Raw genomic sequence first — 26,965 nt, forward strand, 5'->3', positions numbered from 1 at the left:
CGCTTCCTGAGCACAGAGCAGCACAGAGCAGTACAGAGCGGTCAGTGAAGATGCCCAGCGTAGATCTGGCCTGGAGCCTGGTCTGCTTATTCTAGCCCACCTTGTACTAACTCACGGTTCGGGATCTAAAATGCCTAATTGAGCTGCCTGCTCTGTCTCCTAAGCACCCCGCTAGAAAAAGAGTTCTCCCTTCTAGCAGGTATGGAGTGAGGTGTTAGAAAGAAGGAAGCCTGGAAGTCTGCTGTGCTCTCAGACTGTTCTCAGGGATCCTCAGGCTGCAGTGGACTTCCTGAGGCTCACATTCCAATGTACTCAGGCCCAAGGTCTCACCTTTTGCCAAAGAGAAAGACCATATGTTTTGTGTAAAGGGAGCAGCTGATGCTAGCTGCACATTCCAAGCTGAAAGCTTACATGTTACAGTCTTCCCATTGTCTTCACAACGGGATGGAGCAGATGATGTTCTCATTTGTGAGATACAAAGCCAACGCTAGAGAGGACTGAGGAAGGCTGAATGCCTGGGTGTCTGATTCCTAAAGTTATGTTTGTCAGAGTCTGATGGGAGACAAGTGCAGCAGCAGGAGCAGGGTGGACTTGGCCATTCATGGCGTTTTATTCTGGTGTCCCAGGCAGCATCAGGTAGGCAGTTTCTCAGAGAAGTGTGTCAGGTTGCAGTGAGTGCTGTGACGGGTGAGTGGTTTTCCTGTGGGCACCTCAGAGAAGGTTCCATTCAGCAAAGACTTGTGGGGGTTGACTTATGAGGAACAGAAATTCACTGAGTTCTGCCTGTCCACCTTCACCCCACTTCTTCCTTCTCCTAACCCATTTGCCCCATGCTGCTGCTGTCAGGAGGTTCCAGGCTCACTGGGCTGCGCTTCCTGTTGAATGACACTTTCTGGTTTAGAGCTTTGACTTGTAGAAGAAAGTTTCGATTCACTCTTGTGATCTTTTTTTTTTCCCCTTTGATCCAGTCTGGTTAAATCTCTACAGTTTAAATAAAACCAAGTGTTTATTGAGCATGTTTTGTGTAGACACATCCCAGGGGTTGGAGATGGAAGCCTCGGACTCTCCTCAAGGAGTTGTTTGATGAGTAGAAATACAACAAGACAGCTGTCACACAAAAGCACACTTGCCCCTGGAGTGTTTTGCAGTTCCCTAGAGTGACCCATCGGGACAACCAGTGCACACCAAGTGTATGTACAGGATGGTGATCACTGATCACCCACCACCCTCTCAGGACAGTAAAATACCACACAGAAATGAAAAGTCCTTAGTCCTTGTTGTGTGCAGGCAATAAACTACCACAACTGGCCACCATCTCAGAGCACTGCCACGAAGAGCCAGGGCTGAGCAGACTTGTGTGCACATGTGACCAGCTTCAGCTGTGACGGATGGGAAGGGACACTGTTAGAACTGGGGAGGTGTTTATGGTCTGCCAGAGTGGCCTTCTCCTGTCTCATATCCGTTCACCACCTTTAACCAGATTCTGAGATGAGTGACAAGGGACATGACAGCTGCTGTTAATTAGTGTTTGGGGAAGTTGAGCGTGGATTATTTTGTTGTGTGGATGGGCTTTCCCCTTCCTCTCGTTAAACATCCAAAGGGTTCACAGAGAAGGTAGTAAAATCACTGTTAACCCAGTTTCCCGCCGTGGCCACTATCAAGTCTCTGTGCTCACTCAGCACCGGATGGACATTTACTAGTGGAGCATGAAGAGCAGAATTGTCAAGTGGTTGCGTTTTGTTACTGTGCATCTCAAAATTTCCTAACTTAGCTCACAGTTACAGGGTCCTCACAGACCCAGGGGACACACTGTAGTGTATAAGAAATCTCTGCTCATGGGCTCTGGGTTCAGTTCACCCTTAAACTCGAGCTCGACTTGGACAAACCACAGGACCTGCTTCTTTTCTCCCTTGGAAAGCAGGAGTTTTTCTCCAACCTGCTTACTTCCTGGAGTTGGGGAAGGGTGAAGTGAAAACAGAGAGGGCTTTGAAAACAGAACCAAGCTGTTTTCTGGCACCTGGGAGAGCCAGCTCAGCTGTCCATTTCCCTCAAAGCCTGCTGGGTAGCTTGCCACCTTCCCTGAACATGTTCATCATTGACAGCTTAGGCCTTTGTAAATGCTGTGAATGCAGAGAGGTAGGAATGGTTTACAGAGTCCTTTCCCTTTCTAAGTCACGCCAAGAGGTGGGTGTCTAAGTTAGGGTTTCTAGTTCTGTGATTAGAAAGCAGTTCGGGGTGGGGGAAAGTTTATTTCATCTTAGAACTCTCAGGTCACACTGAATCACTGAGGGAAGCCAGAGTAGGAACTGAAACAGAGGCCCTGGAGGAACACTGCTTACTGTAGCATTCCTCATGGCTTGCTCGTACAACTTAGCCTGCTTTCTCATACAACTTAGGACACCACCTGCCTACGGGTGGCTCCGCCCACACCAGTCATTCATTTAAAAAAAAAAAAAAAAGGCCATACAGAATTACCAGTCTGGAATAGGCATTTGCTTAGTTGAGGTACCTCTTCCCATATGACTCTAGCTTGTGTCAAGTTGACATAAAATTAACCAATACAATGTGTGAAAAGCTTCCTTTCCGGGGCTGGAGAGATGGCTCAGAGGTTAAGAGCACTGGCTGTATTTCTAAAGGTCCTGAGTTCATTTCCCAGCAACCACATGGTAGCTCACAACCATGTCTGGTGCCCTCTTCTGGCATGCAGGCACACATGCAGAATACTATATAAATAATAAATTTTTAAAAATTAAAAAAAAAAAAAAAGGTTTCCTTTCCTGGTGGCATGTCCAAAAACCTGAGAGGCTGCTGGACTGACAGCAGCCAGGCTTGACCGGCCTCAGTGTGTGCTGGGTCTTTGTCAGCTTCTGGGGATAGAGAAGTGAGTACTTCATTTACCTGCTGTTCACCCAGGTGTATAAAGGGAATATGCTCATGAGCTACGAAGTAGACAGCAAGATGGCCCGCCCCTGGCCACTCTCATTCCCAGGAAACCACTCTTCTCAGATTTGCCAAGCGTCTGTCCCATGTAGAAGACATTTAAGCTTGAGAGCATCTTTTTTGGAAGGGGTCAGCTGGTAGCTGTCATGCTGGGGTGGGAAGAGTATGTTGGGAGATGGAGAGACCTGAGCAGGTGCTCCTGTTTCTGTCCTCAACACACCTTTTCCTGCCTTGCAGCACGCGGCTTAGAAATCACTTTTCATTTCTGAGAGGACAACCAGATATCTTGCATAGCTTCAGTGCTGACATTTTAGAAATGTGGATGTGAGCAATTTTGACCTGCATCTTTAGTCTCCTCCTTCGTTTTAGCCAGCCTCACTCCTATGGAGTCCTTAGACAAGCCTCCATCTGTTCCACCCACTGTCAGAGGCCACACAGGTTCGTGGGTATGGACAGTTATTGGGGGAAGTTTTCACTCACACCCAGATCTTGCAAATAGTTCTTTGATGGTCACACTTGCTTCAGCCTCACTAGAAAAGTAGTTTGTTAATACGTGCATCCGTAGCTCTGAGGGCTGGGTGGAGAAAATGAACAGCATGGATCTTACACACTGTGCAGGGTGAATGCTATTTAAATCCGGCTGGAGCAGTTAAGCATCGCACTAACATGAGATCATTGGCTTGGGGCCAGGTTTGTTGTGTTTGTGGGTTGGGTTTTTTTCCCCCCTTTGAGGAGGGGTCAGGCTTAGAGAACTAAGCCATCTGTCCGGTTTAATATTTTAAGTCTTTAATAACAAATCATTTGTAATGTATCTTACCGTGTAGAGGAGAAAATGAATATTTTGCAGAAGTGTTATCTTTAGAAACGTCTTCCCCATTCCCTGTTGTTATCATTTTGGTGGTGTTGCCTCGATTTGATAGTGCGCATCTTTGTACTGCTGTTTTGCAGAATTAATTAGTTCATTAAAAGTGGCATTTTAAAACCGTGCATTGGTACGGTGTGCTTCTTTAGATGGCTTTTGCTTCTAAGAGGCATTAAGCTTCTGCAAAAACCGATGCAGGGGCTCTATGGGCAGACATTAAGCCTCAAGACTTAAAAGGCTCTCTGCCTTTCTTTGAGGTGTATTTCGCAATGAGCTCTAGCTGCTATTGTGCACGACTTTCAGTGGCTAATGTAGTGACCTCTGCCACGCCTTGCCTCTTCATCTACTGCAGAGACCTGTGCGTCTTATTGCATAATGGCCCAGCCTGGGTCCGTATGGCAATCTCTAATGTACTTTCTGGCCATTCAAGAAGCACTAGGCACTGTGGCAAGGTGCTGGGATAGTGTAAGGAAGAGAGCAGTCACATGATTCGAGAGAATCCTGTAGGGAAGTAGGGCTTTACAGAAGTATCGCTCACCAGTTGTGTAACTACAAATATGCAGAGATGACTGAATTTGAAAGTGCTGTGTGAGGTAGGGTGTACTGACGGATGCACGGGAACAAGGACAGGGCCCGGGAAGGCTTTCCTGAGGAAGTGAGCCTAAGAAGGAATGGCCAGGGCTTTGTGGTAAGCTTATCTGGGCAAAGAGTGTTCCCCTCAGAGAGGGAAAGGAGGTGGCAGCTGAGACTAGAAGGGAGCAACAGCTGTGAGAAAGGATCTTCTTAGTCTCTGAGGACTTGAGCCTTGATACCCTGCTGAGCCCTGCCTCAGGAGTGGTTCTGAAGACCAATGAAGCCTTACCTAAACAAGCAAAGGCCCCTAGAAGGCATGAGGGGTGTGGTCACCCATAGTCAGATCACCTCCAAGGTCCAGTTAGTAGGTACAGGACCTTATTAGGGAGAGGAATTGTTACAAGAGCTCAGTGCTTGCACACTAATGGAAGGAATGTTAGTGTGTGTGAGGAACTAGCATGGAATTTCCTCGGAAGTTTAAAACAGAAGCATCGTGTGACTGGCAGTCCCGCTTCTGGGTGTCTGTTCACAGGCAGTAGGAAGATGCATTCCCACATTCCCTGCAGCCTTAGTCACAGCAGTCAAGGTCTGGGCTCATCAGAAGTGCCCGTCAACGTATTAACACATAAAAAAAACTTGGTGTGGGCACAATTGGGCTTTAACAGGAAGGAAACCCTGTCTAGAGGAACATGGAAATCAATGTGTTAAATGAAATAAGCCAGGCACAGACTAAATAGTACAAGGTGTCTCTCATGTGTCAGATCTGAAAGAGCTGAATTCATAGAGGAGGATAGTAATATGGTGGTTACCAAGGTCTTGGATGGGGGGCAACTTGGAGAAATGTTGTCTAAAGGACATGAATGTCAGGAATAAGTTCAAAGGATGTTATAATGGTGGGTTCTTAGAAACGGCTGATAGAAAAGTGGCGTGTGAGGTAAAGCACGTGTTCGTTAGCTCGATGTTAGCCATTCCATGATGTTTGTGTATTTCAGAGCACACTCACAGGGTGTGTGAGACAATTTTTAATTGTCCATTAAAAAGTAAATAAGCTCTCCCAACAGCTTTTATTCTAGAAGTGTGATTTTATGATCCACACAACTGTTAGGTGCTACACACACTGCTGTAATTGTGCTTACTTCAAGGCTGGATGAGTGACTGACACAAAGGTACGTGCAGGCAGGCAGAATGCCCACTCCATGAAAATACATTCTCTGAAGAAAAAAAAAAAATTACCATTCAGAAGGAACAAAGAAAACCAGAGACCTTAATTTTGGAAGGGGGTAGTCAGGACACTTAAATCAGGGTCCACAAATAGACTCCAAGAGCCACAAACTGCAGAAAGTTGTATATAGACTGTTAGTTAGAAATCAGTTTTCGTTTTCGTTTTCTGTGGAGCTACTGGCCAGCCGAAGGACAAGGACTGTCTTGCAAGTGGGAAATAATTCCATGCAGACCACCTCTTGGAAACACCAGTGGGTTACGGAGTGAGGGGGCTTCCCGACGCCCAGTATTCTTCAGTTCTTCTGTGAAGGCCATTTAAAGAAACAAGGAAACAAGACTTAGGGCCCAGTAGTTGGGGTAGGGAGGGGAGGTTCTGCTGCCCCAGAGACCCTGAGCAGTGAACCTACAGTCCCGCCCCAGGAAGCCCCTGGGTACCTAGGGAGGTACAAGCTTATCTCCTAAACCACCGAGTGCCTGGTCTTCAGTAGGGATGGGGCAGAGAAACAGAGCACAGCAGTTGCCTAAAAGTTAACTTTCTGCCTGAAAATACTGAAGTTAAGACACACTTTGATCCAAACCTACAGTTTCTATAGTTTGTGTTTCCAGGCTAGTTCTTAGGCCATCTAGCTGAATGTTGGAGTAAAGGAGAACGCAGCAGCTTCTCCACTTCTGAAAGGCTCCTATAATGTAAATAGGAACAGCAATCCTTCCAAGTTATTACCCTGTTAACAGGTTGACAGATATGTGCAAATTGTGACTCACTGCTCAATTTGGCTCCAAATTAATGTCTTTCCGTGCAGGCCATGCGGGCCGCGTCTGCTCAAGTGTAAACTCGTCACCGCCGCGGTGCACTGCTTGTTTGCCTGCACTCCAAAGGTAAAAATTAAAGTAATTTGATTTTGCCACAAAGCGGAGTGTGACATATGGTGGCAGTGTGGGAGGAGAGCAAGCCGTTCCTACCTGTCCTTAGCCCTGTTCTAGAAGCGGGGCGCCGGCACACTCGGTGAGCTCCGTGCAGACGCGAGCAGCGCCCGCTGTCTTGGGAGGCAGCATTCTAGAAGCATTGCCAAAGACCACCCCACCCACCAGTCCCCACTCTTAGCAGAAAGAAAGCCATTTTTGTCTCCAGACTTTTAATCTGGCGTGGCAAGCCGCCCTGGGTTCTGTCAAGTTACTAGTGGCTCATTTGTATCTCTAAGGCTGGGTCTATTTAAAAACGAAGTGTTTTGATTTCAGCATCTAAAATCTAGACACTGTTTTCCTCAGCTAAAGGTGCAACTGACTTTCTTTGGTCTCTTTTTGGCAAATGCATAATGTCACCTGTAACAAAGGAATCTGCATCTCCTTTATGTTATGTTTGCGAAGAAAACAGTCTCCTTAAAATTCATTTTTGCTCAATGGAATTTTCAAATGAGTTTGCTGAGCCTTATCTAAGATCACCGGCAGGCGGGTGGGCAGGGAGGAACCACAGAAAACCCACCTTTTAACTTTCCTGTGCCAGCGGCAGATACCTTTCCTAGGAACTGTCTTTGCCACCACCTTCCCTTCCAAATAAAAGTCCCTATGTATTGATAACAGAGTCTAGAAATGCCTAAGAGCACTTACTATTTGCCCACTGCAACTCTGGATGCTCTAAATGAAATCTGGACCAGGTGGCTGGTTTGCAATTCTAGGAAAGCGGAGAGTAAGGTTGGCTCCAGGTTTGTGTGTGGCCCAGGATCATCACAAAACCCCACTATTTGGTCTCCTGGCCTGCTAAGGAGCTTGATTTTGCAGGTGGTATGTTGAAGGCTTCAAGGTGAAAGATAGAAGGCAGAGCAGGTGGTGGTGGTCTTTGTACCGAATTTGTGCACATTCACTGAGCTCCCTCCAGTGCCATGATGGCTATTGATAGAGGACTGTGCAGAAGACACTGCTGCTCCTCATACTCGCATAGAGTTAGCAGTGGCCTCCGCTCACACAGGACAGAGGCTCTTGCTTCCACTGAGTCGGAAGAAATGGGTTGAAACCACACATATAGATTAGGGGAAGCATCTGAAGATAAGCATCGCCATGCTCTTGTCATGTGTCCTCTGTTGGTAGACACTAGCAGTGCTTCCTCCCTTCCCATCACTTCTGCAGTAGCTTTTGTTCTTAGATGTCAGGAGGTACTGTGAGGCTGAGTCAAGGGACTCACAAGACTACAGTATTTCTTAGTCACCCAGGAGTGACTTTTCAGATGCTGTTACATCTTATTAGGGTGGGCCTTAACCTTCAAGAAATGCCTGGAGCAAGTTTAGCTTTTAATGGCCAGCCTCACACGATGATCCTCCTGTTAGGGGAAGGTGGCTGCTGGTGTGGTGCTATGGACTCTGTGGGCTGCTTGATGACCAGAGTCACCGACACCTTCCCCAGTATCGCCCCAGACGGCACCACCTCTTCTCCCACCCACCCGCCCGCTGCCGACAGTAGTAGTCACCCGGCCGTCTGCAGCCTCTCCTGCCCTCCTTCAGCGTGAGAACCCAGCAGGATGATCCTGAGAAATGCCTTCTGACTTCCTTAGCAGAACTGTTGGTGTTCACTTTTTAACAGATGGCTCTCATGCAGGCTGTCTCTCATGAGCCCCAGGTGTCTAACTGAAATTTTGTATCACGTGACTAAGGAGCTTGTCTCTGCTTTTCTCAGAAAGTGTGCCTTAACATGTCTCTGGTGTAATGGGCATGTAATTTAATTTGCTCCCCCTTAAGAGGTGGTCTTGTGTCTCAGCTGCCAAATCGTACGTACCTTTTGTGTTGCTGTGACTAAAGAGGGAGCTGGCGTGGTTTGCTATGTAGGGAGCAGAGCCAGCTCTTTGTGTGCCGTAGGCCAGCGTGTTCCCAGTGAGCCTCCCTGCAGGGCAGGAGGGCTCTTGGGCCCCCCTACCAGCACTCTTGTCATCTCTGAGTCCTTAATAAGTAGCCGGCACCATGCCAAATGCTTAGTGCCAGTGGTCTCAGTGAGTGTTAAACCCTGGGAGGTGGAGGCTTCAGTAGGCCAGTGGAGGGGTGAAAACGAAGCTGCTAGCTCACCTCATATATTTGACTATACCAAGAAAGGTTTTAGAGTCAAGGAGTTTAGGGGTAAAGTAGTAACAGGGACATGGAAGAGAGTTTAGGAATCAAGCGTTAATAGTGACATAGAAAGCTGAGTAGATAAAGGCCAAACAGAAACCCAAGAAAACTGAAAGCACAGCTATTAGGTCCAACTAAAGAAGGCCTATGTTTACAGTGGGGTCCTGTAGAGGAGACTTGCATATCCCAGTAGAAAGTTAACATGTGCTCAGGGCACTTTATTTAAAATATAAATATAAGCACTTAGAACAGAGCCACTCTGCAAAGGGTCACGAGAGAAAAGAGAGGAGATGTTTTCATGAGGGACCTTATAATATTGTCTTCTTGAAGGAATCATACCGCCTAAAGGTTGGGTATTAGGTATGAAATGAAATGAAGTGGATTTCCAGCCTCTGACAGGACTCCAGTTCTTACTTATGTACTTCTTCCACACCAGATACGTCGATGATGTCATCAGCCGCATTGACAGGATGTTTCCAGAAATGTCCATCCACTTATCAAGACCCAACGGGACTTCAGCAATGCTTCTGGTAAGATCTACTTGCTTTTTTGTGGGGACATGTGAAGGAAAAACCTGTCTTGAAACTCAGACAGCCAGTGGAGGCTGAAGAGATGATCCAGTAAGTGCCTGAGTTTGAATCCCTAGGCTTATGTACAAAGCCAAGAGCTGTGTGTGGCAACATGGATCGCAAGCCTAGTGCTAGGGGTTGGAGGCAGCAGGGTCCTGCAGAGTGTTGGTGTGGTGGCCCAGCTGAATTGGTGAGCTCCAGGTCTGATGATAGACTGTGTAAGTTGTTGGAGGTTGGTCTGATGCCTGTTACTGGCCCTCAAGATCCGGTTACACCTATCCTTGTTTTCTAAACCTGCCTAAGACACACCTGATTAGTTTATTAAACGGCCCATACCTGGGCAGAGTAGAACAGGATAGGCATGGCAGTAATGGCGTGAAAAGGCCCAGATGAAAAATACAGTACCATGGAATTATGTATGGAAGGTAGACCAGATGAGGAGGATTAATGTGGATAGCATTGGATGGGGGCTGGGAGATGGATGGTGAACTAGCATAGGTGAAATATCTGCCTGGCCCAAGGAAAATAAGGCAATTATAAAATCTAACAAGTGTCTGTGTCTTATTATTTGTGACAGTGGGTTAAGTAATATCACCGTGATAGTCTTAGAGCAAAAATGAACATTATAGCCCAGCACTTTTTTTTTTTTTTTAACTACAACACAAGCTGGAGAGTGACACCTGACTTGAACCTCTGGCCCCCACATGTGCACACACACCTACGTGTATGGCTCCTCATGTGGCTCCCTGAAACATAAAATTGCTTTCATTGCTACTTGATACCTGTAGTTTTACTACTATTTTGAATCAAAGTGTAATATCTGTGTTTTTTGATGGTCTTAGGAAGCCCTGTGAAAAGGTCAGTCCTTCCTAAAGGGGTCACGACCCTTAGATTGAGAACTACTGCATTAGGATAACCACTTTGCACTCTGAACATTTTGTACAGTTTTGAGCAAATTGCAGCCCCAGATGAGAGTTATTGAGAAAGAAGGCACCTTTAGCCATTTGACCTCAAGTCAGGTCATGTGATGGCCTCTCCAGTACGTACCATTGGGATAAATTTTATATTTTCCGCAAGAGATTATGCTGGGCAATTCTCAGCTGTGATTCTTTGCGAAAGAGAAGGAACATGTTGCTGCCCTAGGACTTCATGGTCCCTGAAATCATCTGAACCATCGTCACCAACAACTTCTGATTCTGTTGTTTCACTGAACATTCTGACCTCACAGTCCATTTGTGTTCATATTTTCATAAACTGACCAGTCCAGTGCTCTAGGAATTTGTTGTGGTATCTGTGAGAAGGTTCCTGATGTCTGTGTGATGATCATGGCTGAGGAGCCCCTCCTGGGACACATGTTTTATGGCAGTATGTTGGACAAGGGCTTTGGTGGGCGTCTGAAAGGCAAGGTTCTGCTTGCTGCCGTGGGTCCCATGTGAACTGCTGCTGCGGCATTTTCCTGTATGTGACTTTATGGAGCACCAGTCACCCAGCCCCTTCATCTTGGAAAAGCTGATTGTTGGTGCATGTTTATTTTGACTGTGAATGGAAAGGATGTGAGCTTCCTAGGTTTGAAATATTTCATTTATATATACCTGAAGTCATTGAAGCAGTTTTCTCCTTGTCTATAAAAATCTTTGGACTGAAACATAAAGAAAAATGAGCTAGTACAATGTTCTTTTGATAAAAAAGAAAGCAGTTTCTTTCTATAAAAGGTATTTTCTGAATCCTGCCCATCATGTGTATAAGGTCCTCCCACCTCCAGGAGTACAGACCCTGTTGGCTGACTTGACAGAGACCAAAGAGTTGATAAAGATAAAAACATAGCATCCTCAGCAAAATAGGATTGTTCACATTATTTCCAGGTCATTGAGCTTCTATTTCATAGAAAGGATAAGAATTCGGCATTCAGAGGGATGAGGGGGATTAGAGGCCAGCAGGACATTTGAGTTCCTACCACCTGACAAAACAGGCAAAGTTGGGCCTGTCAGCCTTAGCCACCTACTCATGGAGCTTCTGTTTGATAGGCTGATTTCACATACCAGGCTGAACCAAGAAGCGCTGTGCAGGTCTGTGTGCCTCTGGCTGGCTGCTGTCAGCTGACTCCAGTGGGACAGAACTGCACAGTCAGTGGTGCTTGTTTATAGTAGAAGCGGGAGATGCAGTGCAGAATCTCATGGTGAAGTGAGTGACTATACTTTGGCCATGCCTGCTTTATTTGGCTTCTCTTTTTAAGCAATGGCATTTCCTTAGCTTGCACTGTGAAAAACAATGGGCTGCTGGCACACTATCTTCTGGATGGAGGTGGGAGGCGACTGTCACCTTGGGGGTGAAGGAATCAGGACCAACTACTGCCACCTGCTTACCACCTTTGCTAGTCACTCCCTGACTTCAGCAGCCAAGCTTGAAGGTCTGCAGTGTACCACCACAGGAGGCATAGGCAAGAAGAGAAAGACTTTCTGGAGATGGCTCTAGGCTGCTGGGCAGCACACAGGAGGGGGACTTGGAATAGGACAGGCCAGCCATCCTCTTCCCTTGCCAGAGCCTGCACTGCACCTGGAAGCAAAATGACGTCTTATCCCAAAGCAGGCAGCAGAGGTTGCCCAACTCACTTAAGGAAACCACTGCTTCATGATGCAGGGCGCTCACATCATAGAGACCCAGAGGAACAAACACCAGGGCTCCATGAAGCTCCAGACTGGAACAGTGTCCTCTGATACCCTGGGATTTGTCAGCCAGCCTCCCGCCCTTGTCAGCCTGGAAGGAGCTTCCTTTGGCCTGACCTGAAGTTGCCCCCTCCCTTTGTTGGGGAGAGTCAGGACTGGGATGCCTGACACAAGTGTAGGGAGTGGAGAGAAAGTAATTTCCCAAGGGGCTGAGAAAGCAATGCTGCACTTGATAAATGAGCAGCAGTGCGGACAGGCCTTTGGCTTGGACAGCATGCATCTCCTATCCTCCCAGTGTTCCCAGCTGTGTTCATCTGACTGTGCCCCCCCCATCTTGTCACCAAGACCCTACAATGTTCTCTGTCTGAGGATGGACAGCTCATGCTGATAGCATAAGCAGATCTTTAGACTGCCAGGCACTGTGCTGATGATTTTTTTCTTTTAAAAAAAATGTAATTTGATAGGTAACAATTTTATTACATATGTGTAAATTATATGGCTCACCACTTAATTGAGAAGCAGGGCCGGGCCAGCATGTGCTCTTCCCCATACCCTACTTTGCCACTTGAGGTCAGCTTCCTGAGAATGGCCCTTCTTCTCCCTTGTAAACCGGGGTGCTTTATGTACATGCATCCCCGACTGTTACAGAGTTGTCATCACACTGTATGTGTTGTCTCTGCCATGTATACTGCTTTCTAGTACAGTCCATCCCATGCCTGTTTACATGGTATTTCTGTTACTGAGATATACTGGGCTTCTTTCCAGCTTTGCATTATACAACAAGCTCGCTCATGCGTGCGCGCACGCGCGCGCACACACACACACACACACACAAGTAGTCTTAAGCCCCAGTCTGAGTCCTCGTTCCACCAATTCCACTGATGTCAGGAGCTTCCATTTTCCACTGTGTGAGTGAAGAGAAGGTTCTTGGCTGGCTTATGCATCTGCATAGGAGGCAACAGAGCCGCTGACCCAGGCAGCCCATTGACGAAAGGCAGGCTTGGGTGGAGCTGTTTTGGTGTGCTCACTCTCCAGACGATCACTGCCGGGCAGTCTGCAGTTTGGGATCCCACCACTTTAGTTGGCAGCCTCTCCCCTGAGTAGAAGGCATGGGGGAAGCAGGGCAAGTTGATACCTTCTGAGGCTTCTGCCTTAAGCAGTTGGGGTCTGTTTCGCTCACCCAAAAACCCAAGTGGCCCTGTTAGTCTGGAAGCACCAGGGCTTCAAGCCCCTCCGAAACAGGAGCCATCACCATCCACCCAGGACATTTGACCTTGGAGAATACACTGGGACTCTCTTCACCACTAGCACAGCACATGCGTGCAAGCTGGGACAAGGCTCGAGGCAAATACACTGAATACAGGAAGTACAGAAAACCTTGGTTGACCCCACTGGTGGCCTTGGTCCGCTGGCTAGAGTGGAGCTCTGCCCCTCTTCTTCCACCCTGACCCCTTGTATGGAATTGAACTGGCTTCATCCTGAAACCAGGCAGTTGGTGAACTCTCCTCAGGTCTCTGTGAGCCTTAGGTCATCACCTGTAGCCTGTACACTGCAGACTGTCACTAATGTGCCAGCTAAGCCCTCAGCCTCTCATGTGCAGCACACAGATCTCTGCTCACTGGGAGCTGTCCTGCTGCTGTGTGAGTTAGTAGCTCGTGGTATAATGAGGGCTGTTTCTGTTCTCTGAAGGGATGAGCTCAGCCATCCAAAAATAAATCTAGCTGTGTTGATATTTAGTTTCAGCTAATCTACCGCCTAACATCCCATTATTAATTTTCCTCCAACAGTCAAAATATTGTAAGAGCTTAACTGAGTCAGACTAGAACAAGCTGCTGGCTTCTTACATCACTTAAAACATTATCATCTCCTGTTTTTGACTGATCAACTAGGTATAAGAACAGAAGAAAATGGAGCTTTCACTTTGATATTTGAGACATATCCCGGTAGTTTATAATCTTTATTTAGATGTTAATTTGGGTTACAAAAACCTCGAGTTTGTGTACACACCTCTCCAAAAGTACACATTAGCTCTCCTGCCTCAGTGGTACATCTTCCCTTACGCCCTTGGATCCGTTACTCCATCTCACACTGCCCTGGTTATTTGAGGCCTTGGGGGCCTCACTAACACTAGACTGGCCCCCTGCCGCCTGGGTTTCTTCAGTGCATTCAGGAGCTCCAGTGCTTAGTGCTCCTCGGGCTCGCTGGGTACTTTCCCACAAATGCACTGCTCGTAGGCTGCTCAGAAATCCTAAATTGGTGGCTCTAGGCAGAGCCCTGGATCTCTATGCCCTGTGTGCCACAAAAGCACTTGGAGCTTTGGAGTACATTTTGAGAAGCATGTTAACTCCTGGGGAGATGACAGCCCGCCCACATACACATTGAGAGCCTCTGCCCAGCACCCAGCAGTTCTTGTCCTACAAGTGGGTCTAAGGGAAACTTTTCCAGGATTGCTTATGATACAGAAACGTAGCAACAAAAACAGTACAAACAGTACAGACAACCAGTACAGTTCCCTGGAAGCCTAGCCATTGGCATGTCTCTGCCCTGGTGTCAGACTGACATACGAGCTGTGCCGGAGAAGCTCATCCTACCATTTGGTGAATTGTCGCTAAAGCACCAGGCAAGAAGAGCATAGACCCCACTGCTAGAGTCCCCGTGCTTCCAGGGCTGCCACTGCAGTGTGGAAGGTGGGATCAGAGACCAGCTACTGTTGCCTGACCTGTTAGAGTGACAAGGTTAAAGGGCAGAAGCAGGCTGGGAATGTGGGAAAGAGGAGAGGTGCTGTGGATAGTAGGCAGTGTGCTGGCATCCAAGACCCTCAGGAAGGGTAGTGAAGCAAGGTCCAAGAGAGGCAACCCAGGTAAAGCTAGAGAATCAACTGGAGTGTGCGAAGCCAAGAAAAGAGGGAAGACCGAAAAACACCCCAATCCAGGCTTGGCTCCCAGGCTAAGGTAGGGCTCAGGAAGTTGTAAAGTTTTTGTGATTTGGTTTTATCCTGATTATTAGTTGATGACATGTGATGTTGTTGGTCTAAGCATGACCGTTTCATATTTAAATACCAAGGGGCTGGAGAGGTTGCTCAGTGGTTAGCACTTGCTGTTCTTCAAAAGAATGAGTTCAGTGCCCAGCACCTGCATTAGGGAGCTCACAAGCACCTGTAGCTCCAGCTCCAGGGATTCCAGTGCCATCTCTGTCTCCTGGTGCATGCACACATGTGCACATGCAGACACACAAGCATACATCATTTTCTAATGTTTTGCAATCCTTAGTAATATAGACCCTTGTGTCAGCTAAGAGCAAGTTCATTATCCACAGTGTGCCGCAGAGTGAGCTCTCCTGTCCTCCACACAGGAAACTGTCTCTCCCGTTGCTCATCACTCCTCTGGGGAGAGCCTTTATATTGCCAATCATACTTTTTTATTTCCCCATTGTTAATTCACTGTATTTGGAAGATATTATATGTTGTCTTTAAGAACTAATTTTTGACTCAACCTTTGTTTGTTTGCTTGTTTTTTAATTTTTTTATCTATTAAAATTTATTCACTTTGTATCCCAGCTGTAGCCCTCTCCTTCAGCCCCTCCCAATCCCACTCCCTGTCCCTCATCTCCTCCCATGCCCCTCCCTAGGGGAGGTCCTCCTTCCCTTCCCTCTGACCCTAGCTTATCAGATCTCTTCAGGACTGGCTACATTGTCATCCTCTGTGGCCTGGTTAGGCTGCTTCCCTCTCAGGGGGAGGTGATCAAAGAACCAGCCCCTGAGTTCATGCCAGAGATAGTCCCTATTCCCCTTCTGAGGAACCTACTTGGACACTGAGCTGCCATGGGCTACCTCTGTGCAGGGGGTCTAGGTTATTGCCATGCATGGTCCTTGGTTGGAGTATCAGTCTCAGAAAAGACCCCTGGGCTCAGATATTTTGGTTCTGTTGCTCTCCTTGTGGGGCTCCAATCTCCTCCAGGTCTTTCATCTCCCCCTTCATTTATAAGAGTCCCTGAGGCGGGGGAGATTCCCTGCATTCTGCTCAAAGTTTGGCTGTGAGTCTCAGCATCTGCTTTAATACCCTGCTGGGTAGAGTCTTTTGAGGGCCCTCTGTGGTAGGCTCCTGTCTTGTTCCTTGTTTTCACCCTCTTCCAATGTCTATTCCATTTACCTTTCTGAAAGAGGATTGAACATCTTACCCAGCATCCTCCTTCTTGCTTAGCTTCTTTAGGTATACAGATTTTAGTATGATTTTCCTATATCATATCCATTTATAAGTGAGTATATGCCATGTGTGCCTTTCTGCTTCTGAGATACCTCACTCAGGATGATCTTTTCTAGTTCCCACTGTTTGCCTGCAAATTTCATGATTTCCTAGTTTTAAATTGCTGAGTAGTATTCCATTGTGTAAATGTACCACAATATTTGTATCCATTCCTCAATTGAGGGACATCTGGGTTGTTTGATTCTGGCTTAGTACATTTTGTTCAAATTGCTGGTTTATTCATTTTTTTGCGAGGAAATGTTCTATCAGTGGTTATTTGATTTGTTTCTGGATTTTTATATCATACATAGTTCTGCTTAAAGCAGTCATAGTCCTTATTTTTTGGTCCCAACAGGCTGACAGTTACCTTGTTTTCTTTCCACCCGGTGTCACTTCTCTCTTGCCTTTGCCCTACTTTTCACATGAACTTGCATGCTTTAGGGCAGTATTTTTGTTTGTTTGTTTGTTTACTTGTTTTCTTTTTAATAGTTTTTGAGATTATAATATATTTATTTCTGCTTTCCCATCATCTTTCCAAACTCTCCAGTATACCACCCACTCTTTGCTTGGTTTCAAATTCATAGCTTCTCTTAATTGTTGTGATCTGTGTGTGTGTGTGTGTGTGTGTGTGTGTGTTCCTAAATATGTAAAGACAACCTGCTCAGACTATATGATATTACTTGTATGTATATTAGGTCAGTGGCTCTGGACCTGATTATTGCCTCCCAAGAGGTATGTGGCAAGGCCTAGAGTATTTTTAAGACACTGTTGTGTAGGCATCCGAGTGGGTAGAGACCAGAGATTCTGCTATGCATGCTCTCCTGCCGTGAGCCAAAGCAGCCTTGGTCAGGCACCCAGGTGTTCACCTTCCCATGTTGCCGAGTTGTTTTCCTGACAGATGCACTAATTTATACCCACTCTGAATAGTGGATTTTCCCAGAACTCTAAAGGCTTAGGCCTTAACTTTAACTGTCTATCAGACACTCCTGAAGGCCGTGCAGTAAATCTGTGCTGCACCAGCAGTGCTTGCTGGAACAATCCTACCCCGAGTTCTAGCACTTTGTTAACTGCATTGGTGCTATGGGGATTCTTTGTCAGTGCTTCTGTCACTAAGTTCCCAGTTTGCAAGCCTTATAAGAAAACATGGGCTTGGAATTTCTCCACTCTGTGAGTCTGTGTATTCCGAATGTGTGGGAAGTGTGCATGTGTGCACTTGTAGAGACAAGATGTGGTCGTTAGTGGCTTCCTCCATTACTTCTATACAGTTTTTGAGACAGGGTGGCTGGCCTAGCACTCACTATATAGCCATACTGCCCTCAGACTCACAGAAAACTACCTGTTTCTGCCTCCCAAGTGCTAGCATTAAAGGTGCACGATGCCACCCCCAGTTTTCACCTTCCTTTTTGAAACAAGGTTTCTGAGTGACTCTGGAGCTCACCATTTCAGATAGACTCCCTGGCCAGGAAGCTCTCAGAAGCCAGCGGTTTCCACCGCCCAGTGCTGGGACTGCAGGCGCACACTGCTGCCCCTGAACCTAGGCGCTGGGATCTGAACCAATGTCTTTATAGCTGCACAGCAAACACTTTACAGGTTATGCCTGATCCCAAAACCTTTTCTCCACTTTGGACACAAAAAGAGCATTTTATCAAATCTGGCCCTAAAAATCTTTGTTTCCAAAACTTCTTCATTCTTCTAAGGTAGAAGTTCCTAGGCTGGAGAGTTGGCTCAGAGGTTAAGAGCACTGGCTGTTCTTCCAAAGGTCCTGAGGTCAATTCCCAGCAAACACATGGTGACTCATAGCCATCTATAATGAGATTTGGTGCCTTCTTCTGGCCTGCACACATACAAGCAGGCAGAACATTGTATAAATAAATAGATCTTTCAAAAACAAAACAAAACAAAACAAAAAAGCAGCAGTTCCCAAATTGTGATCTGAGGATAAGAAGTTGCAGAGACCTCCCCAGGGCCCCAAGAAATCAAACTGCTTTAAGGCAGATGGGAGGCCGTCCTCTCCGTTCCACAGATCCACAGATGCTAGGGCACATTGTATGCTAAGCTGTGAGTCCTCCTGCTTCAAACAGGCCCTGTTCTCATTCCTATTGCATTAAGTACTGGTAGCTCCATCCTATAGATACAACAGCTCTTAGAGATCCTCAGCCAAAGAGGCCTTGAGACCAAAATGATGAGAGCTACTGCTGTTAGAAGAAGTGTGTTTAAATATTACAAATATCAGAACAGCTGAGTGCTGTATGCACTAGTTAAGAAGCTGCAACCAGAGGATCACTTAAGTCCAGGAGTTTGAGATCAGCCTGCAGAACATGGGAAGACCACAAAAATCTTAAAAAAAAAATAAATAAATAATAATAATAAGCTGTGCAGTGGTGGCAGTGCACACCTTTAATCCCAGCTCTTAGAAGGCAGAGGCAGGTGGATCTCTCTGAGTTCAAAGCCAACCTGGTCTACAGAGCAAATTCCAGGACAGCCAGGGCTACACAGAGAAACTCTGTTTTGGAAAACAAAACAAAACAAAATATCCAAAATAATGTATCAGACTGATCTCAAAAATGACACTCTAGGGCTGGAGAGATGGCTCAGTGGTTAAGAGCACTGTCTGCTCTTCCAAAGGACCGGAGTTCAATTCCCAGCACTCACATGGCAGCTTACAACTATCTCCATTTCCAAGGGATCTGACACCTTCACACTGATGCACATAAAATAAAATTAAATCAATTATTTTTTTTAAAAATGTCACTCTAAAATGTTCATTATAATGGCACTCGTGATTGAAAATTTATCAGTGACTAAAACCCTTGGTGTGGAATAAAAACACAAGAATGTGCCCCTTCCCCCCCCCCCCACACACACACCAGATGGTCATTTTCTCTTCAACCAGTTAACTCTGTAGCCAGGAGATGAGCAGAGAAAGTAGAATGCCTGGGGGACGGAACAGCATCGGGCAATGGGCAACCATTGCCTGAGTTCTGACTTCTATCAAATGTGGGTGCTTTGCTAGGCGTGGTCAGAGCCTCATTGCTGTGAAACAGTGGAGCCATATATTTTAGAAGTGGATGCTGAAATGTGCACATTAGAAATGTCATAATATATGAAGTTTGCTTTAATATGCCTAGCCAACCATCAGAAAGGAAGGAAAGGTGGTTAGATGGGGGGGGGGCTAGCAAAATCACAGTCACTCTGTTTTTAAACAATCTCTCTTCCTTTGTTCTTAAAAATGCTGTATGTCAGGAATATTACAGGTGACTGTGCACACCCAGGTCTCTTCACATATCCACCACGCAGTATAGAATCCACAAACGTGTGAAGTCAGAAAACCACACCACAAATAGAGCCAGAATGCCTGCAGGTCAGATGCTGTAAAGTAGGAAAAAGTGGGAAGAAGCACACATTCCGGTGAGCTGTTGTTTGTGCCATCAGAGTGAACACTGGCCCTCACACTGAAACATCGTAGTACACCTAGAGAAAGTTCTAGAGGGAAAAAATTAAACAAACAAAAAAACCTTTTAGTTATGAAAGTTCAAAACAATTGAACACTGTACTCAGGAAAATGAGAGCATTATCACAGAAATTTTAGGTCTGAACTTGAGGTGCAGATAAAACCATATTCATGTAAAATCTAATAGCAAGCACCAGGGAAAGCAGACAGCTGAGAGAATAAAGAGAAGGTGACCAAAGTACAGATGCAAAGTAACAAAGCTAGTGGGATGAAACCCAGGGAGAGACTGTAGGAACCATTACACGTGAGCATGTTGGAGTTCTGGGAGAGTATAATGTAATGAGACCAGTGTGTGAAACTTGAGTAAAGCCCGGGCCTGAGTCTAAGCGCTAAAAGAGGCCACTGGGAACTTGGCATAGTTAACTAGAAGCTACCAAGTCTAATCTAGAGTTCAGGAGTCTTCATGCTCCAAAGACAAAACAGTATCTCAGGACTTCCAAGCAAGAACTCAATTAACTTAAAAGCCCAGAGTAATCAGACTGGTATTGCACTGCTCAAAGCAGCAAGTTAGGGCTGGAGGAGTGGCTCAGCAGTTCAGAACATGGGCTGTTCTTACAGGGGATCCAACAGCTCTTGTTTCTGCAGCACCTGTACATGCGCGCACTCATGTGCACGCACTCACACGTGCTCACACTCACATGTGCTCACACAATGCAAGTACTCATGTAGACACACATGTACATAACTCAAAATAATGAAAATAAATATTAGAAAAAATAAGAAACAACAGGGAGTGATTTGTCAGGTAAGGCTTGCTGCTCTTGAGTTCGGTTTTCAGAACCCATCTTGGGCAGCTTACAACTGCACATAACTCCATTCCCAGATCCAGAACCCTCTTCTGACCTCCCCTAGGTACTTGTATACATGTGGTGCACAATATATGTGCAAATAAACACTTATATGTATAAAATTAAAAAAATACAAGCAAGGCAACAATTTTCAAAGAAGACAAATTTCAAAGGATACATGTGTTCTTTTAAGCACTGATAGCATTTGAGCACACCAGGATTTGGCACCTGTGAGCCTCCCTGGAGCATCTGTTGGAGGTTGAGCTTCCTCAGCCAAGAGAAAGTGGGCTGAGCAGCCCCAGAGCAAACTGAGCAGGGCACAAACAAGGTAGCCATTCGGGTAGAGAGAGAACCTGTAAGCATTGTCTTCAGTAGCACAGTGAGAGGTCCATAACGATTCAACCAAAATAAGAATATTAATTTTTGTGTATGCAGTTGGTGAGAATTGGGGATACTGTTGGATGCTAAGAAACAAGAGGCTAAAGTGATGCATAAGAAATGGGGTCAGAAGGTTTTAGCGTGTAAAGATAAAGGTGAGCATGAGAACTGTAGAGATAATAAGAAAATAAGGGGTATAGCTTAGTGGTAGAGCATGTGCCTAGCATGAATGAGGCCCTGGGTTTCATCACCAGCATCAAAGAAGAGAAAGTAGGCATGGCACTTACATGTAACCCTAGCTTTCCGGATGAGGCAAGGGACTGCCAATTTGAGGTCAATTTGATTGTCACATTGTTTACAATACATTGTCACAAAGCATCCACACACAGGAATAAAGGTTTAAAAGGGGGAATTGGGACAGAATACCTAGAAATACTAAACATGTAATATATTTAGCCATGGAATCTTATGTGTGGAGAGCACACATATCAGTCACATCAATAAATGTGACATAATGCACACACCAACAGGGGCCACTAGCGCCCATGGGGGAAAGGTATGTGCATAAAGGAATAGGAACAACTGCAGAGGAGGGATACTTGGAGAGTGAGGCCCGTGGTTCTTGGAGCGCACCACAGGTCTCCGGGAGTCAAACTACAGCCAGGGCTTGTGGGGAGACAAGTAGACTAGAAGGCTGAAATAGGCCAGAGCTAGTGTGGAAGTCATGCAGATGGCACAGGTGATATCTCCAGCCCATGGAGCCACAGCTGCAGGAAGAGAGCACCTTCACATAACCGAACAAAACATCCTTGCAACCAAGACAACTGGCAGGCTGGGGAATGTATGCAGCGAGCGTCCAGAGATAGTTCTCTAAAATAATATTGCTAATTTTAAAAATGAAGTGGAAAATATTAAAAATGAAATCTAAAAATGAAGAAACCTTTAATACACACACAGTATTTAAATAGATAAAAAAAAATGTCCAGCCTCATACTCAGAGAGATGCAGGTTAAAACTACATTGAGGGCTGTCTCCTGTTCATCAGACAGCAGAACTGAAAAATTCACCCCTACTACCTGCTGCCAAGGCAAGGAAACGGGCCTCTTTTCAATGCTGATGTGGGCCACTTAGAGCAAGGACCTTCGAGGTGTCTGCTGTGTCTGCGAAACTGTGTTTGCATTTGCCTTTGAGCAGCAGGGCTCGTGCTAGGAGGTGACCCTGAAGACTCCTTCCAGCAATATGGAAGCAGGTGGGTGCAGCTGTTCGTTATGGCTTATTTGTGGCTTCAGAAGCTTAGGATAACCTGCACACTCAGAGGACGACTGAGTGGATCATGAAAACAGCCACACAATAGAGCCACAGTACTTCTGTTCTCATCTTTGAAAGATGAGAGAAAGACCCGTGACCTGTGTGAAGTGACTTCCAGGGTGAACCATTATTTAAAGAGAAAAGCAAATGCTTTTTTTTCAATACAAGCCGGCTTTGTAAGGAAAGGGAAGACGTCCATTACCTGTCTGTTTTGAGGGGAGCGCATGGAGGGTTGGACCTGAAGTGAAGCAGTCTGCGGAGGAGGCAGTTGAGCGAGCTGGATCATGAGGGCTGGAAATGGATGAGACAGAGGCGAGGGGAAAGTGACTCTGGAGCCTCTGGGATTAAGTCCACACTAGGACTTACTCTTTTTTATTTTGTTTTCATTTAGAAAAAAAAAAGAAAAAGAAAAAAGAAAAAATGCAATTGGAATTAAAGAAAGCTAAGGATATTTCAGTCAAATTATGTGTTTACTTCTTGAGGGGCGGGAAAGAAATTAGGGAAGTAACCCTAGAACCTTTGAACCTGGGGTTTTTGCCCCAACCTTTTGGTCAGGTGCTTTAATAGCGTCAACTAAATAGTACAGTGTCATTGGTGGTTGGCTGCACAGAGGTAGACCGGTATGTATGTCTGAAGCTCCATGTATGTAGGATGGAGCATGTGCAGAGAGAGGAGACCATAGGAGCTAAGCTCCCATAGAGAGAGAAGCTGCCAGTGTGGAAAGAAGGCCACAATACATGCTTGGTGTTGCATGGCAACTGGAATTGTATCAACAGAGATGTTGGTGTGTCCGTGCATGCATGCAGGTTTGCCCTGACCCTGTCTGCTCATAAGGTCTAGATGAGAGCTCAAAGACAATGCGCACCTCTCTCATCCGCATCCTGGTCTTTAAACACCAGTTTTACTAGAAGGAATCTTTTAAGTAAGCAGCTGAGGACAGTGCAAGATGATCCCGGGGCATCTCACTATGCCAGAAAGTAGGGGAGATGCCCAGAGAACGATGGGAGAGGGGAGCTGATAATCAGAGGGCATAGATACCGTTTTGATGAGGCCCTCACTAACCACACCTGGGACTGCAGAGTATCAGACAATGGCACCATGCATTCCCCTTGCCTCGAAAAGACCAATGTTAGCTGTTCCTGAGACACCAGTTTCACATTCTCTACACAAACCTTTGGAAAGTAACATTGGAAAGGCATGCAAAGACAGAATGCAGTCCCCGTCTGAGTCTGCCCGATGAAATGAATTGTGTTGAGAGGCATCAGTGCAGCCCATGGTGGCTATGAGGAGCTGAAGTGTGGAGGGAAATGGGACGTTGGGCTGCCATCAGAGTAAGTTAAGTTTTCAGACATATGTCATTGCTGTGAGTGCAGGCTCCACTGTTAGCCGGAGAGGAACCCAGGACTGAGCAAATGAAAATTGGGACCTAAAAGGGGACCAAGGCCTCTGGAAACTTTGTGGATGGACACCTGTAGTTCTGAAGTCTCTCAGCTAAAATCTATTCCATGCTTCTGTGGAGATAGGCACCCATACCATATTTGACTGTTTTGTAAGCCAATGACTTTGGGTTCGGTGCAAATAATGGTGCTCTGTGCAGGTATTTCATTGGATTTTCCACCCCTCCTTCTGCCCTGAAACAGCTGTTCTGATCTCCATGCTCTCAGTTGATTCGTGAGGGTTCAAGTTCACTGTGGGTGTCCGGTGAGGCTTTCTGGAGGAGGCAAGACTTTTCTTTAGAAAGGGCAGTTCATTCCTAGGTAACGTTCTGAATCTGAGTCCTCTCCAGAATTTCTGGTGCCTTCCAGGACAGCTCCCAGTTCTTCCGTCTGCTTTCTTTCATTTCTTTGAACATTTGTGCTTCCTTTGGGTAGCTTTGGGGGGGGGGCTTACGCAGTGGTGGCTGTGGCTGGTGAGTAGAGGATGTCGGCTCTGTCTCATCGCTGGTGCCTGTGGCATAAAGAGAGTCTGACACCAAGTCAGAAAGAGACATGAGTGGGTTTTGTTCTGTTCTGTTTTCTAATTTCTTTGGGTACTTTTATGAAATTTCTTGATTCCCCCAAAACTGCTAAGTATCCATTGCATCTTGCCTTCTTTAGTTACAGGAAAGCCCTTCACAGAAGTGCTGTGGACCTGTATACATCTGCGGATTACTGGGAACTGAGCGCACCCTCGAACCCCCTCGAGTGCCGCCTCTAAATTGATGACAGCCTAAGGCAGCCTAGGCTGTCTCCTTTGCCCCAAAGGTAAAGGAGACCTTTTTGCCAGCAGCCTAACCATTTGCGGTGATGACCTTTAAACTCCACAGCTCCATCTGTGTGTTACAGCTGCTGTGTCCAAGGAGCTGGGACTCTGATTCCCCCTCGCCAACAGGTCTGCTCCCCAGGCTGGCATGTAGCAGGGAATTTAAACGTTGGAGAAGGCGATTTTGATACGGAGGTGATGGTGGTGGCTGCTTCTTTCTAACCGTTCGTGTGCGGTGTGTGAACTTGACGTCTGGTAGAAACAGCCAGCGCTGGTTTTTGAGGCAGGGTGAACCGCACACTCACCACTCAGAAAAGCGCCCTCGCAGCCTTAGCTGTGTGTCTGTCTCAGGCTCTAATTTGATTTATTCCGTAGTAAATGTTGGGCCAGTTTTTAAGCCAGATAACTTATCTCACATTCTGCCCCTAGTTTGGCCTTATTCTATTCCAGTGTGCCCCCTTGTCCTGTAACGAATGTTTATTGATCAGATGCTGAAAGATAGCCCAGCCCCTCCTCTCGAGCTGCGTGTCACGTGCACACTACTCCCTATGAGCTGCCTCTTGTCCCTGGGCCTTCTGCTCAGCACTCTACTGTCTTGCCCATGCTTGGTTCTGTCCCCAGGACTCTTACCTCTGCCTTTTCCTAGGTCTCCTGGTCTCTTTTTCTCTAGACACTGCTCTCCATCTTCCACTGGAGTGATCTCTCCACAGAGGCCAGCCTCCTCTGTGCTCCTGGAATCAGTGGTATGTAAGGGAAAGCCTCCTTAGAGAGGCTGGTGTGGTCATGATAGTTTGGCCTCAGATTAGCTGTTCATGCTCAACACCACCCTTCTCCTCCTGCCTGGCCATGCTCAGAGCTTTCTGCTGTTGCTCATCGCCATCTTGAATGATACAGTTCTTCCTGTGTGAAGCAGGCCAGAAGATTCAGCATCCTTCACTCCAACTGCTGAATGCCAAGAGCTCTGTGCATTTATTGCAGCAAGCAGCATTCCTCCTTCTCCACAGGCTTCTTGGGAATGCTTAGCTGCCCGCTTCTGTGCTTTGTGCCCGTGTCCCTCTGCCTGTGATCTCCTTCCCTGCCTTCTCCCCCAGCAGAACATTTTTTTAAAAAGGAGCTGCTTCCATCTTTCCTAAGGTTTACATTTACCTTCTGCTTGGGTAGTCCTTCCTTCCTCATTGCTCCTCTAGCCCTTCATACACCTGCATTGGTAGAATGTGCTGTACACAGAAGAGGCATCTACTGCTCTTAAAGAATTGTTGCTTTAAAACACCATTCAACAGTACCTGTAGTCTGAGGTACTGCTGTGCACAGTGTTTATGGGGAAGGACCGAGGTCTGCCTGTGAGCATCTGTTGTGCTCTGTATCTGTGGTTAGACTTCCATAACCCTTGCTACTGAACGAAGGACCAATACAAAGAAAGGTTCTCATGGAACATCCCAAAAAACACTACAGCACAAAAAAAAAAACAACAAAACAAAACAAAAACCCTGAACTATTCTTGTTGTTTTTCTTAGAAAACAACAGTATTGAGCAGTAGGTAGTCTGGACCCTCGGAGTCTGTGTCTGGCCTAATGGAGCCCTGTTGTTCAATACCCACTATAGTCTATAATACACTGCAAGAATGCAGGACTGCCCTCAGCTCCACCTCACAGAAGTGTGAATGGCAGTGCAGCCAGCAAGTAGACCCCAGGTGCATGCCTAGGAAGGACCAAGCAAGCATCTAAACTCAGGTGGCCTGGTTCTCCAGAGCCAGTGTGTGGCGTGCCACAGTCCCCACCCCCGGGGTCATTGTGAGAGTGCTGAGCATTGACGATTGCTGTTTGACCACAGAGAGCACGGTTAGTATAACTAATTCTAATTAAAGTTGCCAGAGGTAGAGCTTTGTCAGAAGAGCTGTTAGCACCGGGAGTCCAGGCTGACTTATCTTTAGATAAGTTGTCTTGATTCAGATTATACTTAGTGGTTGAATCTCGTTAGCCCCAATTCACAGTGTAAACAGACCACACATGTAAACATTTGAGACCTTCCAGGGTTGTATTAAATCTTCTGCCCATTTCACATCAGTGCATCTTGGCAGTTTGCTTTATTCCTTACTCCTAGTCTACACATGTGGCTTTTCCTCCGTTAATCGTCTCATTGGAGCCACAGAATGAGATAGCATTTACTCAGTTTCAATCCAAGTGCTGTTCCTAGTCCAGCTGTTGACAGCTAGATTAAAGGATGAACATGCGTCTGCACCAGGATGTCCTGTGGCCTTGTTAGCTCTATCGCGTGGGACTTTAATTAGAGTTAGTTGTACTAACCGTGCTCTCTGTGGTCAAACAGCAATCGTCAATGCTCAGCACTCTCACAATGACCCCGGGGGTGGGGACTGTGGCACGCCACACACTGGCTCTGGAGAACCAGGCCACCTGAGTTTAGGTGCTTGCTTGGCCCTTCCTAGGCATGCACCTGGGGTCTACTTGCTGGCTGCACTGCCATTCGCACTTCTGTGAGGTGGAGCTGAGGGCAGTCCTGCCTCTTGGGGCTGGTAAACATGGCACATGAGCAGTGAACACAGGTGGCAGTGGTCTACCAGGCA

General features: G+C 46.5%; 1 protein-coding gene across 2 annotated transcripts in view; it reads left to right on the top strand.

The window, feature by feature from the left end:
- Med27 (mediator complex subunit 27) overlaps positions 1–26,965 on the top strand; it is a 171,387-nt gene that overhangs the window by 102,548 nt on the left and 41,874 nt on the right. For both annotated transcript variants that reach the window (XM_021643077.2, XM_060389787.1), the window contains exon 4: positions 9,122–9,215. In XM_021643077.2, the coding sequence (XP_021498752.1) occupies positions 9,122–9,215 (94 nt within the window). The remainder of the gene's footprint in view (positions 1–9,121; positions 9,216–26,965) is intronic.

This window comes from Meriones unguiculatus, chromosome 8 (assembly GCF_030254825.1).
Source record: "Meriones unguiculatus strain TT.TT164.6M chromosome 8, Bangor_MerUng_6.1, whole genome shotgun sequence".
In the NCBI taxonomy this organism is placed as follows: Eukaryota; Metazoa; Chordata; class Mammalia; order Rodentia; family Muridae; genus Meriones; species Meriones unguiculatus.